This window comes from Rhea pennata, chromosome 27, assembly GCF_028389875.1.
Source record: "Rhea pennata isolate bPtePen1 chromosome 27, bPtePen1.pri, whole genome shotgun sequence".
Classification (NCBI taxonomy): domain Eukaryota; kingdom Metazoa; phylum Chordata; class Aves; order Rheiformes; family Rheidae; genus Rhea; species Rhea pennata.
Window position 1 is genome coordinate 6,237,492 of NC_084689.1, and position 16,899 is coordinate 6,254,390.

Below are 16,899 nucleotides of genomic sequence, written 5' to 3' on the forward strand. Positions count from 1 at the left end.
GAGGTGCTTCACCAGGCGCTTTTGGGGGGCTGCCCCACATCACCCCGTGGGTAGTGAATGGGGAGGCCATTGCCCTCCGGGACACCCTGAACAGGCCTGGGGGGGGGGGGGGCCCTGCAAGGCTTCGCCCTGCTTGACGCAGGCAGGTGTAACCGGAGCCGGCGGCGGCCGTAACCCAACTCCCCCGTGACACCTGGGTCCCCCCCAGAACTGGCTGACTGGTGAGGAAACATCGGGGCAGCTTGGCCCGGGGCAGCCGCGACGTGAGGAAGGGTCTGTGGGGAGCAAGCAGGCACGGGTGGGATGTGGCGGTGGTGGGGGACCCGGACCTGGACACGGGCACCCCTAGCATGTGGGGGTCCACAGGTGGGAGGCGGGTTTGGGAGGTGATGGTGCGTCCCTGTGGGGGGAAGCGAGGCCTCAGGGATGTGCCCGTCCCCAGGTGGTGACAGGGACCCCAGCCCTCAGCGTGCTGTGGTCTCCCTTGTCTAGGCATGACAGCTGAGCCACCATGAAGAGCCTCAAGGCCAAGTTCAAGAAGTCGGACGTGAGTGTGGTCCTCGGGGTCATGGGGACCTGTCATGGGCTGTGGGTGGCTGCCCGCGATGCTGTGCCCGTGGGCCCTGAGGCAGGATGGGGTCCCTGACGGGCGCTGGGGCACAGGAGGGGAAAACAGTGTTGGGGAGAGGGCGGTGGGTCCCGGGTGCTGGCGCGGGGCGCAAGGCAGCCGGGAGAGCTGCCAGAGCTGCCGATCGGGTTCCCACCTTGGTGATGTCGATACTCGTCAATTATTCAGCACCGCGCTGTGGGGCCATGCATGGCAGCGCGGGGCACCCGCTGTCCTCTGCAGATGGACTGGGCAGCGCAGACGGTGGCTGACACCCTGCCAGGGGTGACGGTGCCATCCCCAGTGCCCACGGAGATGTCGGGGGGAAGTGGTTGTGTTTCAGCTCCTTTTTTTTTTTTTTTTTTTTTTTGTGTGTGTGTGTGTGTGCAAGTTAAAGCTGTAAGTGTGGCCCCCACCATGGGGTCTAGGGAGCTGGCCTGCTTGGGGATGCTCTGTGCCTCGGTTTCCCCATGTGCCCAGCTCCCATGGGCACTGTGGGAGTGGGGGGGGGGCTGAGCAGGCCCCAGAGCCCCCTCCCCTCTGACTGCTGCTGTCTGGGGATCCTTCCCCTCAGCTCTGCTCTCCCCCAGCGAGGGTTATACCCCTTCTTTCCCCAAGATTAGCCATTTCCTGGCATGTTGAGGCCACAGCCTGCCTTGGCACTGCTCTCTCTTTGATTGGGACCAGCGTTTCCCCCCCAAGTTTGCGCAGCGCCGAGCAGCTGCAGCTGGATACCCAGGGACAGATGCTTGGGGGCAATTTGCATTCTGGAGATCCTTCCTTGAAGGGGGTCTCCAACTCCTTGGGATACATCCAGGGGTGCTGCCCCCCTCAGAGGGGGGAAGGTAGGATCTGTGCCCCACCCAGGGCAGGATGATGGGGTCTTTTGTCCTCCTCCTTTGAGGGCAGGGTCTGGGTGACAGGAGGATGCTCCCATCCTTGATTTGGGGGTGCACACTGCCTCACCCTGGGGGAGCTGATTCCACCTCCCCCCAGTCTCTCCCTGTCTAACTGGGACGAGCATCTGGCAGTGCTCAACCCTGCTGTGATCCTCGCTCCATCCACAGGGATGCAGGGATGTCTGGAGCTCCCGATGATGAGGAGGGTGGGAGGGAAGGAAGGAGGGACCGGAGGGATGGAGGGAGGCGGGTCCTGGCTCCCACTGCGGCAGGACCCGGCCCCCTGCCTGGGTGGTGGTGCTGGAGCCAGCTGGGGTCTGCGGCCACCCCGGCTTGCCCTCGCCCAGGCGGGGGGTGAGGGATGCATGGCCGCCCGCCGCCTCCTCCTCGACACCATGAAGCAGATCTGCCTCTGTGCCACTGCCTCCTTTGCGGTACGTCCCTGCCCCATCCCTGGTCCCTTTCGGTTCCCCTGCTCGCGGAGGGCTGTGTCACCCCCCACCCCACCTGCCCCAGGCCCCTTTCATCCCCATCCCTGGGACTCAGCTGCATTCTCTCTGAGCTGCTTTGTTCTTGCATGACAAGGGGGGGGCACCACGCTCCTAGTTTGTCCAGTAAGCCCAGGAGACTGGTTTATTTCCTGCCCTAGCACATGGTCCTTCAACCTTGCAGGGTCAGGGGGGCTGCAGGGTGACCAGGGAGGGAGTTGTGGCATAGACCCTGTGCCAGGTGCCGGGCACCAGGCTGGCACTGGGCAGGATGCGAACAGCTCTAAAAGGACACATCCATTTCCTGCTTCCCCTGGCTGCAGCCCGGCTCTGGTTTGCGGTCACAGGCTGTGGTGTGAACCTGGGGCTTCCCACGCTCGTCCCAGCCCCGTCTTGTCCTGCTGCAGGTCACTCCTCTGGCCCCCATCCAGCCATCATCCTGAGCAGGGTGTCCTTGTGTCCCACAAAATGCTGGGGGCTGGGGATACCCCAAAGACTTGCTTTCACTGCCTAGCTATGTACAGTGAGCCAGGGCTGCCCCACCCCTGGCTGGCCCCATCCCCAGTTGGCAGCAAAGTAGGGTGGCCATGGGGCTGGGGCCAGGTGCACAGCCAACAAGGAGAACCTGGGCAGGATTGGGGCTCAGGCATCTGCGGGTGCTGGCTGTGTTTAGCAGCGAGGGCAGTGGAGTGGCAGGAGGAAGCCTCAAGGCAGGAGTGATGGAGCAGCCATTCCCAAATCCCGGCCAGTCGAAGCCCAGCCTATCCACAGTGAAACTAGGACAGCTCTGTAAAATCCTGGGCTGCAAACTGTGAGGCTGAAGGGGACCTCTGTCCCATCAGCTAAACTCTCCTTATATAGAGGTCAGACGGCACCTGACAAAGGGATTGGCTTGGAGGTGGCCACCTTGAGGCATGAGGATGGGGAAGAGAGAGTGGGGATGGGGATGATGGGGATACTAGCTCAGCCCAGCATCCCACCTGCTTCTGGGGACCGAACACCCGTCACCACCTCATCTCTGCTTCATTGCAGAGCCAGGACTGGACTAAGAATGATGAGAAGCTCCTGCAAGCTGTGGACTATAATGATGCTGGGAGAGTGACATCACTGCTTGTCCGCAAGGGCCTGGTTGCCACCAAGTTGGACTCAGAGGGAAAATCTGCGTGAGTGCTGCCTTGTGTCCCCATGTTTCTGTGTCTGCCCCAACACAGGGTGCTGGGTTCATCTGGTGCCTCGAGCTACCCAGCAGTTCTCCTCGGGGCTCACCAGGATTTGGGGACATGGGACTGATGGCTGTGTGCCTCGCTGCAGGTTCCACTTGGCTGCCATGCGGGGGAATGTGGACTGCCTCGAAGCCATGCTGGCCCACGGCGTGGACACCATGACCAAGGACAGCTCAGGTGAGGGCACGGCCATGTGTGCCCACCTTCACCAAACCCTGCTTTTGCCTCCCTGGCTAATGCCATAGACTGCACGGGATCCCTGGCACTTTCCAATCCTTCTCACCCCACCAGCAGATGCTGAGGCCATGGGGATGGAGGTGAGGACCACAGAAGCTGTAAATCAATGTCCTGGGGGGATCTCAGTCACCAACAGGGACTCGAGCACTAGTCCATGCTGTTCCCAGGGGTACCTCATCCCTGCTTAGCCCCAGCCCTGCGCGGGGCTCTCCTGGTGCCCCAAGCCACCCAGCAATCCTCCTCAGGGCTCCCAGGAACACAGCGTTGTGAATGACCACCTGCGTGCCTGTCTGTCTGTCCCCCAGCTTGTCCGTCTGCCACTGCCCCATTCATCTGACTCTACCCCATCTCTCTGTCTCTCTCCCCAGGTTACACTGCCCTGCACTTGGCATCCAAGCACGGCCATCCGCAATGCGTGAGCAAGTTGCTGCAGGTAATGGGGCCTCGGTGCATGGTGCCATGAGGGTGGGAAGGTGCCATGCCCTGTGCCATGCCTGGCTCAGCCCCTCAATCCAGGGGCACAGCCAGGCGCATCCTGCCTTGTCCTCCCTGTATCCCCAAGGTGGCTCCACTCCCATTCCTCCATGATGGCATTGGTTGGCACAGCAGTGCCCGGCTCTGCCCAATGCTGTGTGGTTTGGTGCTGATGGTGATACTCTGCCACCACCAAGGAGCCCAGAGCGCCTCACGGTCCTGGTCCCTTGGGCAGTCTGACCGGCCGTCCTCTGTCTTCTGGTAACCCAGGCCCTCTCCCTCAGGCTTCCTGCCCTGTTGACGTGGCTGACAGCAGCGGCCGGACAGCACTGCACCATGCAGGTGAGTGGAGACGGTGCCAGCGCATCCTGCCTGTGTCCCCGTAGAAGGCAGTACTCAGTCTCTGTCCTTCTCCCCAGCTGTCAGCGGCTGCATCTCATGCTTGGAGATCCTCTGTGATTTCAAGGCTCCCTTGAACGTCAAGGACAAGGTGAGATCTCTCTGCTCGGCATCTGCTGTTGTCTGAGGATTGCATCCTCCTACAGTGATTAAGCTCCACCAGGCCAGGGGATGCTGCTGTGTAGAGCAGCCAAGGGCCAGGCTGGGGCTGCCTCTGAAATGCAGCCACATGTGGAGTGCAATGCAGTAGCTAATGGCTGGTGATACCTGGGGTCTCTGGGGTGCTGCTGTGAAAACACTCTGTCCTGGCTCAGGATGGCTTCACGCCACTGATCCTTGCCGCCAAGATGAGCCACTCGGAGCTGTGCCGATACCTGCTGCACCGTGGAGCGACTGTGAACAGCCGAGATCTGCAAGGAAGGTGAGTCTTCCCATGATGCGGATGGGAGACCGATGAAGGGTACCAGACCCCTCATCTCTCCCCTCACCACTCTCTTCAGAACAGCCTTGATGCTGGCCTGTGAGAATGGCAGCGTGGAGACTGTGGAGGTGCTTGTCAACGCGGGTGCCCGGGTGACCGTGGTTGACTCCACAGGCCACGATGCAGCTCACTACAGCCTGGCCACAGGCAATGCTCTCATCCAGCACTTCCTGCAGGAGGCTGCCCAGCGCCAGTCCTGGGCCAGTGGTAAGATGGCTGCAGCAGCCCAGGTGCTCCCCATCCTTGAGGGACTGCCCCACGGGTGTGTTTTCATCTTGCATGGTGCTTTAGGGCAGATGCCACCAACGAGGTCTTGTCCATGGCTGGCAGAGTATGGCCAGCCCTGAGCAGGGCTGGGGGGACACATGTCCCCTTTCCCACTGTGCTTGAGGGGCTTTCACCCATGCTGCCACCAGCTGAGAGCTAGGAAGTGGTGCTGATCTGCCTATCCCAGTGCCTTAATGCACTTGGACACGCATATTCGCATATGTCTTTGCAAGCATGGGGGTATAAGCAAGCATGTGCGTATCAAGAAATGAGTAGATGTGTTTGTACGTGTGTCTGCGTGCGCACACACGTGTGTGTTTCCCTGTGTCTGCACGTGGGTGTGCATCCCTGCAATCGCATATGTGTATGTACCTCCCTGTGTCTGCATGTTCTCCAGGTATGCCCACACATGTGCATCCCCATGTGTGCACATATATGCACGTGTCCCTGTGAGTGTGTATCTCTGTGTGAGCACCTTCAGCAGTGCCCCTGCTCCCATGCAGGGGTATACCTGCCGTGCCCACCCCTGGGAGCCTCTAACCTCCCCGTTTCTTCCCTTTTCACCCCACAGAAGAGGAGTTGGCTGAGCAGACCTCCCAGGTAAGGCCCTGCCTGGCCTCTCTTCGAGGCTGGCCTGGCTGCTGGGCCGTAGTGTCTTCTGGTAACCCAGGCCCTCTCCCTCAGGCTTCCTGCCCTGTTGATGTGGAGAGGATTAGAGCTTGGATATCCCTGGGGCTCTCAGGGGTGGTAATGGGTTAAGAAACAGAGAAATGCGTGTGGATGTGACACCCCCTCTGCCTTGGTTTCTCTGCAGACATCTTCGCCCAGCCAGTCCTCAGGCAGGGAGAAGAGCAGCACCCCAAGGAAGAGGAAAGCCCCCCTGCCACCCCCAGGCACCCTGAGCCAGGTTAGAGATGGGATTCCTCCAGCATGGCTGGCACAGGGCAGCCAAACTGCAGTCTCAGATGGGCCAGTGACCAGTTGGGGTAACTCCTCTGGGTGCCACACTTTGTCCACCCCGGGGCTTTGTGAGGTTTCGCTCTGTGTGGTGGAGACATTTCCCAACTGGGTTCAGATCCCATGGAGGCTTCATCCATATCCTTGGACTGCACCTCAGTGGATGAGTCCCAGCCCCAAGGAGGTCCCAGAGCCTTCCTTGCAGAGAGGGGAAATTGAGGCATGAAGCAACAGCAAGGCTGGATGTCACCCCCTGCTGTTTGCTGTGCCCCTGCTCCCTACAGAGCACTGAGCATCAGCCCATTTCCACCCACCTCATGCCCCCCAAACACCCTTCGCCAGCATGGCGGGGAGCTGTGTGCTGCCACTGTGGGCAGGGCTGGGCCCAGGGCTCTGTGCCTGTGTTGGGGGGCCGGAGCCCGCTGGAGCCTTTCCTTTTCTCTCTGGTGTCGAAGAGTGCCCTGCACACCCCAGAGCATGGCTCACCCTTGGCAGGATGCGGCGCCCAGATGGCTGCCACCAAGCTGGGCTGCGCTCAGCCTATTCTGGCCCACACGGTGAGGATGGCTGGGAGCAGGGCTGTGGTAGGGAAGGAGCCTCTCTGTGCCTCAGAGCCTGACTGCCGCTCGCCCGCAGGAGGACAGGGACGCCTATGAGGAGATTGTGAGGCTGCGGCAGGAACGGGCCCAATTCTTGCAGAAGATCAGGGGCTTGGAGCAACAGGAGAAGCAGAGACGGGAGGTACCGGCAAATCTCGTGGTCCATGGGGTTCCTTGGGGCAAAACCTCAACTGGCATCATGGGACAGATGCCTCCAAGTCCTCAGGGATGGAGGAGATGGGAGGGATGTGGACAGTGTTTAACCCTCTCCATTGGCTCTCCATGTCCTTGTTAGCAGGCAGAGCTGGACGAGGGCTCCATTCGCTTCATGGAGAAGCAGGTGAGCCCAGTGGGCAGTGCCTCGCAAGGAGAAAATGGGTGGCCACAGCTCTCTGAGGAGTTGCTATCCTGGCTGGATTTTGCCAGCATTGGCATCTGGCACCCCTCTGGGGTGCTGGGTCAGTGCAAAGGGGTCCACGTGCCTCTGTTCTCCCCTGCAGATCCATGAGCTGGAGCAGCGGCTGGCAGCACGGGATGGTGAGAAGGAGCGTCTGGGCAAGGAAGTGGAGGCTCTACGAAGCCGCTTGTCCTCGCTGGAGGTGGGAGTGGGCAGTGCTGGCAGGCTGGGGAGGGAGCCAGCCCAGGGCCCAGGGGGCGCAGCGTGCTGATGCCCATCACTCTGTGCCTAGAATGAGAAGGAGAACACGAGCTACGACATCGAGACACTGCAGGACGAAGAGGGAGAGCTGCTCGAGTTCCCAGGTAGGGCTGTGCTTGCCCCCTGAGTTCTCCACAAGGACAGGCACCCTCTGGGGCTGGGCATTCTCTGGGGAGGTGACATTTCATGGGGGGATCTCCCCAGGGAGGGTGGCTGCCACGTGGGGACATGGGGTGGGCACAGCACCACATGTTCTCTGTGTCCTTCCAGGGGCAGAGCTACTGCTCTCCAAGAAGACGCTGAGTCCCTCGACCGAGGAGCTGCTGGCCACGCTGCAGGGGCAAGTGCAGTCCCTCACCATGCAGAACAAGGAGCTGAGGGAGAAAATACAGGTACCTCACCCAGCCCATCTCTCTGGCCATCCCACCTGCCTCCCCGCTCATCCTTGGATTGCCTCGCTCTCCCCTTGGCAGATCCTGGAGAACTACGAGAGGGACGAGAGCGACTTGTCTGCCTCGAGGGACTTTGTGCCTGTCAGCCTCTACGACTCCCTCAAGTGCGAACTGGAGCAGCTGAAGGAGCAGCACGTCAAGGCGCAGGCTGCCTTGCAGGCTCTGGAAGGTGGTCAGCCCAACGGCAAGGCTGTGTCGGCCGAGGCATACGAGCAGCTGAAGGCTGAGTATGAGGGGCAGATCCACGCCTTGCAGGAAGCCCTGAAGAAAGACAGTGTCCCCGGGGAAGTGACTCCGGTGCGAGACCAAGTTGCAGGGCCGGCAGAGGCGAGCATTGTGACTGGAGAGAGAAGTGCCGTGGAGCAGCTCACTGAGCAGCTAGCCCAGACCCAGGGCAAGTACGAGGCAGCCCTGGCTGAGGTGCAGGCGCTGCGGGAGCAGATGCAGCTGGGCATCCTCTTGGTGGGGGAGCCCGCCGAGGGCACTGGCACTGAGCTGGCGGTGGCAAAGACTGCACTGCAGCAGGCCAGGGAGGCCCTGGAAAAGCGGGAGCAGCGGGTGAGGGAGCTGCAAAGCCGGCTGGAAGCACGTGAGGCGGCTGGGGGGCCCCGGGCCAGCTCTGAGGCTGAGGAGACCACAGCCTCACTGAGAGCGTCCCTGGAGGAGGCCTCACGGGAGAAGGCAGCCTTGCTGGAGCGCTGTGGCCGGGCAGAGGCAGCAGCAGAGTCCCTGCGCCGCAGCCTGGAGGCCAAGACGTGGGACTGGCAGGCAGCAGGCGGTCCGGAGCCAGAGGCTGGGGTGCTGGAGCAGCGACTGGTGGAGCTGACACGGCAGCACAGTGAGGTGATGGCCCAGCTGGGGCGGCTGCGGGACGTGCTGAGCTGCAAGGAGGCTGAGCTGGATGCTCTGCGGGAGCAACTGGCCGCCCGACCCGTGGCCCGCCAGGAGCACGAGGAGGCCCTGTCACGGCTGAGGCGGGCTCTGGCAGAGGCCGAGGGCCAGCTGGCGCAGGACGAACGCGCTCGGGCCACGGCGGCGCTGGAGGAACAGACGCAGGCGCTGCGGGAGCGGGCGGCCCGGCTGGAGGCCGAGGCAGAGGCCAAGGGGCGCGAGGCCACCCGGCTGGAGGCCGAGCTGGTGAAGGCCCAGGAGGCGGCGGTGCCGCGAGGCGAGCACGAGGCGATGCAGGCTGGGCTGCGGGCCGAGGTGGCAGCGCTGGCGCAGCGCCTGAGCGACCTGATGCGGCGGCATGAGAAGACGTGTGAGGAGGTGTTCAGGGTGCAGCGCCAGGCGCTCTTCATGAAGAGCGAGAAGCAGGCGGCTGAGGAGCGCCTGGCTGCTGCGCACAAGCAGCTGGAGGAAGCGCGGGCTGAGGCGCGGCGCCTCCAGGACCTCCACGGCCGTGTCGAGGACTCGAGCCGGCTGGTCAGGGACAAGGACAGGAAGGTAAGGGGATGCGCAGGGCCAGCGGGGGATCTGTGAGGCCCCGGGGAAGAGGGGAATTGCTGGTCAGGGTGCAGCTTGTGTGACCTGAGTTTGCTGGGTCTCAGGGGAGAGCAACACATGCACATGCATGTATGCAGGCACAGAAAAGCATGCACATGCGCATGCATATGCTTACATGCATGCACATGCATGTATGCATGTGTGTCACAATGCGCAAACATGCATAAACACACATGCACACACAGCCACACGCGTGCATACACACATGCAAACACTTTCAGGTATGTGCAAGTGCACACATACATACGCAGACATGCTCCCACACATGCAACACGCATGTGCACACATACATGCAAATGCATGCAGACACATGCCTGGCCCCCCCAAGGTGTACGTGCATGCTGCTCTCCTGCCATTTCCCCTTTTCCTCTCCAAGAGCAAAAGCTGGGGGAAGGCCAAGGGGTGGGAAATCCCCTGCTCTGCCCCTGTCCCAGCAAGGAGGTTGTGGGCATGGCCACGCGCACTCACCCGGCAACCCCTCACGTAGCAAGGAGATGCCAGGGTGGAGAGGGAGCTAGGAGGGTCCCTGGACCCCTGTAACTCCTTTGCACTGCCAGATCACTGAGCTCTCCAAAGAGGTCTTTAAGCTGAAGGAGGCTTTGAACGCCCTCCCCGAGCCCCGAGGTGCCCCACAGCTGCCTCCCGACACTGCCACGCTCCAGGCCAGGATCCAGACACTGGAGACGCAGCTGGCGGTGGGTATTGGTGGGGGGATGGTGAATCTGGGGGGCACCGGTGCCTGCACAAGGGGGCTGGGGGTCCCACAAGCCCCCAGCCCTGCGGTTGACCCTGCTTGCTCTTCCTGGCTCACAGGAGATGGAGACACGGCACAGCAAGGTGGTCACACTGTACCGGAGCCACCTGCTCTATGCAGTGCAGGTGAGGCTGCCACCTTAGGGGACTGGGGACACAGCTGTGGGGACCAGGGTGCTGGCTGGGGGCACATCAGGCTGGCATATCAGTGCCCACTTGCATGGGGCAGCAGCAAGGGGTTGGATTCGGGGACTGCTGAACCGGCTGTACTCAGACCAGGCTCAAGGAGGCCGCTGTCACCTCCGCTGTCCCTTCCTCTGTCCCCTGTGATGTCCCCTGTGCCCCTAGGGCCACATGGATGAAGACGTGCAGAGGCTCCTGTGCCAGATCCTGAAGATGCAGCAGCTACAGGAACAGGGCAGATGAACTCTGGCCATTCAGCCAGCACCACGGGGGCCGAGAACACAGCCAGCAGCACCAGCCGGGGACCAGGCCATGCTTTACCCTCCATGGCCACGCTGCCCCTTCACTTCCGTGTTGCTGACAGGCACCCACTGGCCACATGCATCCCCCATGCTCACCTGGCCCCGTAGCTGGCACCGGGGTCCGGGACACTGTGGTGATGTCCCTGTGACTCTGCGCACCTCAGCACAGCAGTAATAAAGTATTTATACTCACACCAGTGGGGCAGCTCATCCCTGCAGGGGGACGAAGACAGGGATGGGGACAACTGGCATCAGGTCATGGGTGCTGGGAGTGTAGTGGGAGGCTGGGGTGTCGCGGTTTAGACACATGGCCGGTGGTGTTCCCAGCTGTGCTGGCATCCCTAGGAGGTGACTGAGCCAGCCACAAGGAAAACGGGGCATCCTTTGTGGGGTGACAGGATGGGAAAAGTTGGAAACCCTCTTGGCTGGAGCTGAAAGCTCGTCCCCATGGGGGTCCTGCACCGCTGCAGAGCTCCCCGCAGGGCTGGGCGGTGGCAGGTCCCCCAGCAGGGACAGCATTTCCTGCGCAAGGAAGTGGGCTGCGGCCAGCCGGGGCTGCAGCTTCCCGAGCCTTGGCGGTGACGAAGCCTCCGGCTCCTGGCCCGGATGCCTGGCCGTGCTGCGGTGAGCACCAGTGGGGCCCAGGGCACTCTGTGGGGCTGGGGTTGTGGGGGAGACCTGGTGGCAGCAGGGCTGGGGACATTCCCATGGTGCCCGACTGAGGGGCACCGTGAAGAGCCCCTTGTCCTAGACATGGGGAAACCGAAGCGTGAACCCTACAGCAGGGCAGGTCTCTGGTGCCATGGTAGAGCCAGGCTCGGAGTGGGTCATGCCAAGGGCAAGATATGGTGTGGTGGTGCTGGGCATGGTCACAGTGGGCAGCCTGGCTCAGCTCCCCTCAAGGCTGGGATACAGGAGGTCTCTGGGGACTCCCATGTGGGGACAGTCCCTCTCTGGCCATCTCAGGAAAGTGGTGACCGTCTGGGTACCACTGGACCCTTCCCCAGCCCTAATGGCCACATCTGACTCTCAGAATCACCTGAAACCTCAATTCCAGGCATGAGACTGCAGGGACAGCTGCAGGCCCCCACGGGAAAACTCAGCCACACGGGGCACTTTTGCTTCTGCGTCCACTCCCTCATCCTTCCTGGCAGCAGGATCTGACCATTGCGGGGAGAAACCAAACCCCATCTCTAAGAGATACAGCAAGGCTGGAGGGGAAACTGAGACATGGCAACATGGGGTGGTCCTGTGACAGGGCAGAAGGGTTTGAAGTCCCAGCTTGAGGGTGAGCACCTGCAGGAGGGTGCTGGGGGCAGCCTCAGGGCCCTGTAGCCATGGTGTCTCTGCTGTCCCCTACCCTGGGACCCTGCAGGGAAGTGACTGGCCCACTGTCCCTGCAGGTCTCCAGCCCCTGGCACTGGGCAGCTCTATTGGGTCACATTGACATGAAGTGGCTTTGGGTGGTGGCTTTCGTGGCACCCACCTGCACAGCTCCTTGCAATGGCACAGCGCGGGGCACCAGGAATGGAGGTATACGGAGATGGGGATCAGGCATGGAGGGCGATGGAGACAGAAATGGGAAGGATTTGGGGGAGCAGAGATGGAGGGACTAGACGAGCTGTGAATGGAGGTATGGGGGAGCTGAGGGGACTGGGGACAGCAGGAATTGGGGGGGACTGGGAAGGCTGGGGATGGAGGTATGGAAACTTGGGGAATATGAGTTGGAGGTATGGGGTCACAGGGGGACTGAGGATGGAGGTAGAGGGGCCTGGGGGAACTGGTGATGGATGTCTAGGCATATTGGGGAACTTTGGATGGAGGTCTAGAGATACTGGGGGGGGGAAAGGGGGACCAAGGACAGAGGGATAGGGGACTGGGGGAACTGGGAATGGAGGTCTAGGGATGCTGAGGGGAGTGAAGATATGAGGGAGACTATGAATGGAGATACAGGGGACTGGAGAAACTGGGAATGGGGGGGGTGCAAGCAGCACAAGCCCTTCCTGCTCCCACTGCATTGTTGCCCCCTACCTGGATTCCTGCATAGGGCTGTAAGCCCCGCAGGGACCCAGGACTCTGGGGAGGGAGCTGCGGGGTGTGTTGGGGCGGGAGGGGAGGGGGGGGGACGGGACAGGGACCTGCCTGCCCCAGCTCCCAGCTGGGAGAAGGCGCCTTGAAAAGTCCCTGCTGGGGAAGAAGGCAGGAGAAAACGTGGCAGAGGGAGGAGCAGATCAGGGACAGTCCTGGTCTCTGGGGACTGGACATGGGCTGGGGGTTGGGGGGGGTGGGGGGAGGTTCAGCACATGCCCACTGCCACTTCCCGCAGGTGGCTGCGCCCTGCAGCACGGTGTGCTGGGCACTGAGGTGCTGCTGCAGTGCCCGGCAGGGGTGCCGGCCACATGGCGCTGGGGGGACACCTCCCTGGGGATGCACCCCACACCAGGGCTGGCCCTGCCCAATGCCACCCTGGCCCACGAGGGCCGCTACAGCTGCCACCACCCCAGCACCGGCGAGACCTGGGCCACCGTCTGCCTGCGCCTGGGCTGTGAGTGACTGCTGTGAGTGGCCCACATGGGCCACCCTCATCTCCCCTGCTGCCAGCCAGGGGGCCACCGGCAGTGGGGTGACTGTGGGTGTCCATCCCCCTGCCCCAGACCCTCCTGTGCCACCAGCAGTTGAGTGCTGGGCCATCAGCTACCCACAGGCGGTGAACTGCTCCTGGGCTGCTGAGCCTGAGCCGCTGCTGGAGACCAACTACATTGCTACGTACAGGTGAGGCGGCTCTCCAGCTGAGACCTGCCGCAGTCGTGTTGTGAGTTGGGTGGCAAGCAAAGCCAAGCCCTAGAGCTGCCCATCGCCTCCCCCCCAGCTACCTCTTCCCCTCTCCTCCCCCCAGGCATGGTGTGTGGGGGGCCACAGGGAGCGGCGAGTGCATCAGCACAGGGCCCCGCAGCTGCTCCTTCGGCGATATCCAGATGTTCTCCCTCAGCCCCTACGTGCTGAACGTGACAGCCGTGAATCCCCTGGGCACTGCCTCACGTCTCCTCCCCTTCCTCGTGGAGGACATCAGTGAGTGCTGTGGGTGGCTGGATGCCTGGGTCCTCTCCAGCATGTGCTACCGCACTGCAATGGAGCAGGGCGCTTGGGTTTAATCCAGCCTAGGGCTTGCTTTGAAGGGGGGCAGGGTGGGGGGAATGCTGGGTGTTTTCTGTTTGATAGGCAGAAACCTCAGTGCAGTGTGTTGCTGGAGCTCAACCCAGCTCTGCAGCCAGGGGTCAGGATGGGCAAACCCTACTGGGTGCTGGACTGGCACAGCATGTGGGGCAAGGAGAGTGTACCTGCTGTGGAGGCATGGTCGCTATGGCTCCTATGGCTAGCACGCCCTCATTATCTCCCTGCTCACTAGTAAAGCCAGATCCCCCTGAGGACCTGCGTGTCTCACCCATCCCTGGGGAGACCAAGAAGCTGCTGCTGGAGTGGAGCCCACCAGGGTCCTGGCCCTTTCCTGAGTACTTCCCACTCAAGTACTGCATCCGCTATGCACGAGACGAGAGCTCCAGCCCCCAAACGGTACTGTCTGGCCCCTGCTGTGGCCATGCTACTGTCCTCACATGCAGAGTAAACTGAGGCATGGCCAAGGGACTATCGCTCTGGGTCTTCCCTAACCCAGACTCTCTCCTGTCCCCAGATTGGGCCCTACGAGCAGACATCCTTCACTCTGACGGGATTGCACCCAGGCACCCTGCACCATGTCCAGGTGGCTGCAAAGGACTTCACAGACTACGGGGAGTTCAGTGCTTGGAGCCAGCCGGCCTCAGGGACGCCCTGGACAGAGCCATGATGGCAGTGCAGCAGAACCACACATGCCCCAGCACTTCTGCCTCTGTGTCATGGGCAGTGCTGAGCCACTAGCATTAGGGCTGACCTGCCACTGGTGTCTCCCTGCATCGCACGGCCTGGCTCTGCCGAATCCCTCAAGCTGAGCTGTGTCTGCACTTCCCACTGGGACTTTGTATCCTGGCCAGAATCGGGCAATAAACCAGCTTGAGGATCCTGTCTCTGTCCTGAGTTTATTACATTCTCCACAAAATGACCCACAGACTCTGGGGCCAAGGGGCTGCAGCAGGACCTGGCCTGCAGGAGCAGAGCTAGTCCATGGTGGCCACCACAGGGGCGGCTGTGAGCCTGACGGGACAACCCCAGGGCTGGCCCCTTTGCTGGATGCAGGGCCAGGATGGGCAGACCCTGTCGGGCTGGCACAGCATGAGAGGCAACAGAATACCTGTTGTGGAGGCATAGTCCCTATGGTCTGGACTGGCCCCTGTAGCTCAGACTGGTCCCTACGGTCCAGACTACTCCCTATGGATCGAACTAGTCAGGATGATCTGGACTAGTCCCTATGACCCTGACTGATTCCTGTGATCTATACTGGTCGCAATGACCGGGATTGCTATTGGTAGCCCAGACTGATTGCTATAGCCTGGACTGGTTCCTGTGACCTAGACTGGTTCTGATGGCCCAGAGCAGCTGCTAAGGCCAAGCCCATACAATCCAGGCTGGCCCCAATGGCCTAGACAAGCCCCTCTGGCCTCTATGGCCCAGACTGCCTTCTTTGACCTGGACTGGTTCTTATGGCCTGTATTGCCCTATCAGGGCCTATAGAAGCCTATTTTGGCATCTACAGGCTTGTACCAGCCTCTACAGACTTGTACTGGCTTGTGCCAAGCTTGATGGGCTCCTATGGGCTCATGCCAAGCTCTATGGGCTCTTACAGGTTCGTACAAAGATCTACAGGCTCATGAAGGGTTGTGATGTGTTCTGTGGGCTCATATGGTCTTGTGCAGGGCTCTATATGTCTGTACGTGCTTGTGCTAGGCTCTACGGGCTTCTATGGGCTCATACACCGTACCCCTCTAAGGATTTGTGTGAGGCACACTCTGTGGACCTGTGCCAAGCTCTATGGGATCATACAGACTCGTGTCAGCCTCTATAGGCTCATATGGGTCCATGCCAGGCTCTATGGCCTTGTATGGGTTTGTGCTGGGTTCTACAGGCTGGTGTGGGCTCATGCTGGCCTCTACAGACTCATACAGGGTTGTGTCGGGCTCTACAAGCTCAGAGAGGCTTGTATGAAGTAAAACTGTCTTGTGTGGGCTTGTGTCAAGCTCTGCAGGTTTGTGTAGTACCATGCTGGGCTCTACAGGCTCATACAGATACATGCCAGGCTTGATGGGCGTGAATGGGCTTGTGCTATACTTGTGCCAGGTTCTACAGGGTTTTATGAGTTTGTGCTGGGCTCTGTGATCTCATATGGGTTTATAACAGGCTCTACAGACTTGTATGGTTTCATGCCAGGCTCATACGGGTTTATGGCCAGCTCTACAGACTCCTAAAGCTTTGCACTAGGCTCTATGGGCTCCTAAAGGCTTGTGCCAGGCTCTGTTGGTTTGTACAGGTTCATGCCGTATGGGCTCATACAGGGTCATTTCCAGTTCTATGGGCTTGTACAGGCCTGTGCCAGGCTCTATGGGTGCATATGGGCTCACATCATTCTTGTGCCAGGTTTTATGGGCTTCTGCTGCCTTCTATGGGGTCGCATGGGCTCATGCTGGCCTCTACAGACTCATGCAGGCTCACAATTGGCTCTAGTGGCTAATTTTGACTCATTCTGACCTCTGTGGACTTGTACAGTCTCCTGTTGGGCCTTGTAGGCTTGTATGGGTTCATGTCAGGCTCTACAGGCTCATATAGGCTTGTGCCAAGCTATATGAGCTCCTGTTTATTGCTGTTGGGTCTCTACAGGCTTGTACCTGCCTATACAAAGCTCTATGGGCTTGTATGTGGTAGTGTCAAGCTCTATAGGCTCATAAAGGCTTGTGCCAGGCTCTGCGATCTCCTATGAGCTTGTATGGGCTTGTGCTGGGTCTATGGGGTCATACAGGGTCATATGGGCTCACGCCAGCCTCTGCAGAGTCTTACGGGCTCATGTCAAGTTCTAAAGGCTCGAATGGGCTCATACCAATGTCTACGGATTGTGCAGTGTTGTGTCAAGCTCTATGGACTCGTACAGGCTCGTGCCAGATTCTGCGGGTGCATATAAACTTGTGCCATGCTCATGCCAGGTTCTACAGACTTCTGACAGCCTCTATGGGTTCGTGTGGGCTTGTGTTGGCCTCTACAGGAGCGCACTGGCTCATGTCAAGCTCTATCGTTGTACGAGCTTTTGCTGGACTCTAGGGGCTCATACGGGCTCATGCCAGCCTCTACAGGCTCGTACAGGCTTATGCCACAAGCTATGGGCTTGTATGGCCTCGCGCAGGTCTCTGTTTCCCTATAGGCCCATGCTGGGCTCTGTGGACTCATATGGGCTTGTGACAAGTTCTATGGGCTCATGTGGGCCTGTGCCTGCCTCAG

The 16,899-nt window shown here is 60.7% G+C and overlaps 2 protein-coding genes across 2 annotated transcripts; both read left to right on the plus strand.

Moving 5' to 3' along the window:
• Nucleotides 1-1,880: 1,880 nt before the first annotated feature.
• Nucleotides 1,881-10,679, plus strand: ANKRD24 (ankyrin repeat domain 24). Its single transcript, XM_062596104.1, has 22 exons — nucleotides 1,881-1,940; nucleotides 3,027-3,157; nucleotides 3,306-3,394; nucleotides 3,823-3,887; nucleotides 4,213-4,270; nucleotides 4,348-4,418; nucleotides 4,642-4,748; nucleotides 4,828-5,015; nucleotides 5,647-5,675; nucleotides 5,890-5,982; nucleotides 6,669-6,773; nucleotides 6,927-6,971; nucleotides 7,132-7,230; nucleotides 7,321-7,393; nucleotides 7,560-7,681; nucleotides 7,763-7,913; nucleotides 8,088-8,365; nucleotides 8,405-8,719; nucleotides 8,792-9,187; nucleotides 9,805-9,942; nucleotides 10,061-10,139; nucleotides 10,347-10,679. The coding sequence occupies exons 1-22, from the start codon at nucleotides 1,902-1,904 to the stop codon at nucleotides 10,424-10,426; spliced, it is 2,751 nt and encodes a 916-aa protein (XP_062452088.1). The 5' UTR covers nucleotides 1,881-1,901; the 3' UTR covers nucleotides 10,427-10,679.
• An 81-nt stretch (nucleotides 10,680-10,760) lies between these two features.
• EBI3 (Epstein-Barr virus induced 3) lies at nucleotides 10,761-14,513 on the plus strand. The gene is made up of 7 exons (XM_062596105.1): nucleotides 10,761-11,109; nucleotides 11,889-12,018; nucleotides 12,812-13,030; nucleotides 13,140-13,257; nucleotides 13,382-13,554; nucleotides 13,892-14,055; nucleotides 14,174-14,513. The coding sequence occupies exons 1-7, from the start codon at nucleotides 11,092-11,094 to the stop codon at nucleotides 14,324-14,326; spliced, it is 975 nt and encodes a 324-aa protein (XP_062452089.1). The 5' UTR covers nucleotides 10,761-11,091; the 3' UTR covers nucleotides 14,327-14,513.
• Nucleotides 14,514-16,899: the final 2,386 nt, after the last annotated feature.

Excerpts from the sequence above, each read along its gene's own strand:
- ANKRD24 (XM_062596104.1), top strand. The coding sequence starts at position 1,902 with ATGAAGCAGATCTGCCTCTGTGCCACTGCCTCCTTTGCG. Across the intron at positions 3,158-3,305 it reads GACTCAGAGGGAAAATCTGC|GTTCCACTTGGCTGCCATGC; the intron begins GTGAGTGCTGCC and ends GCCTCGCTGCAG. Across the intron at positions 6,972-7,131 it reads TTCGCTTCATGGAGAAGCAG|ATCCATGAGCTGGAGCAGCG; the intron begins GTGAGCCCAGTG and ends TCTCCCCTGCAG.
- EBI3 (XM_062596105.1), top strand. Across the intron at positions 12,019-12,811 it reads GCGGGGCACCAGGAATGGAG|GTGGCTGCGCCCTGCAGCAC; the intron begins GTATACGGAGAT and ends CACTTCCCGCAG. Across the intron at positions 13,258-13,381 it reads AACTACATTGCTACGTACAG|GCATGGTGTGTGGGGGGCCA; the intron begins GTGAGGCGGCTC and ends TCCTCCCCCCAG.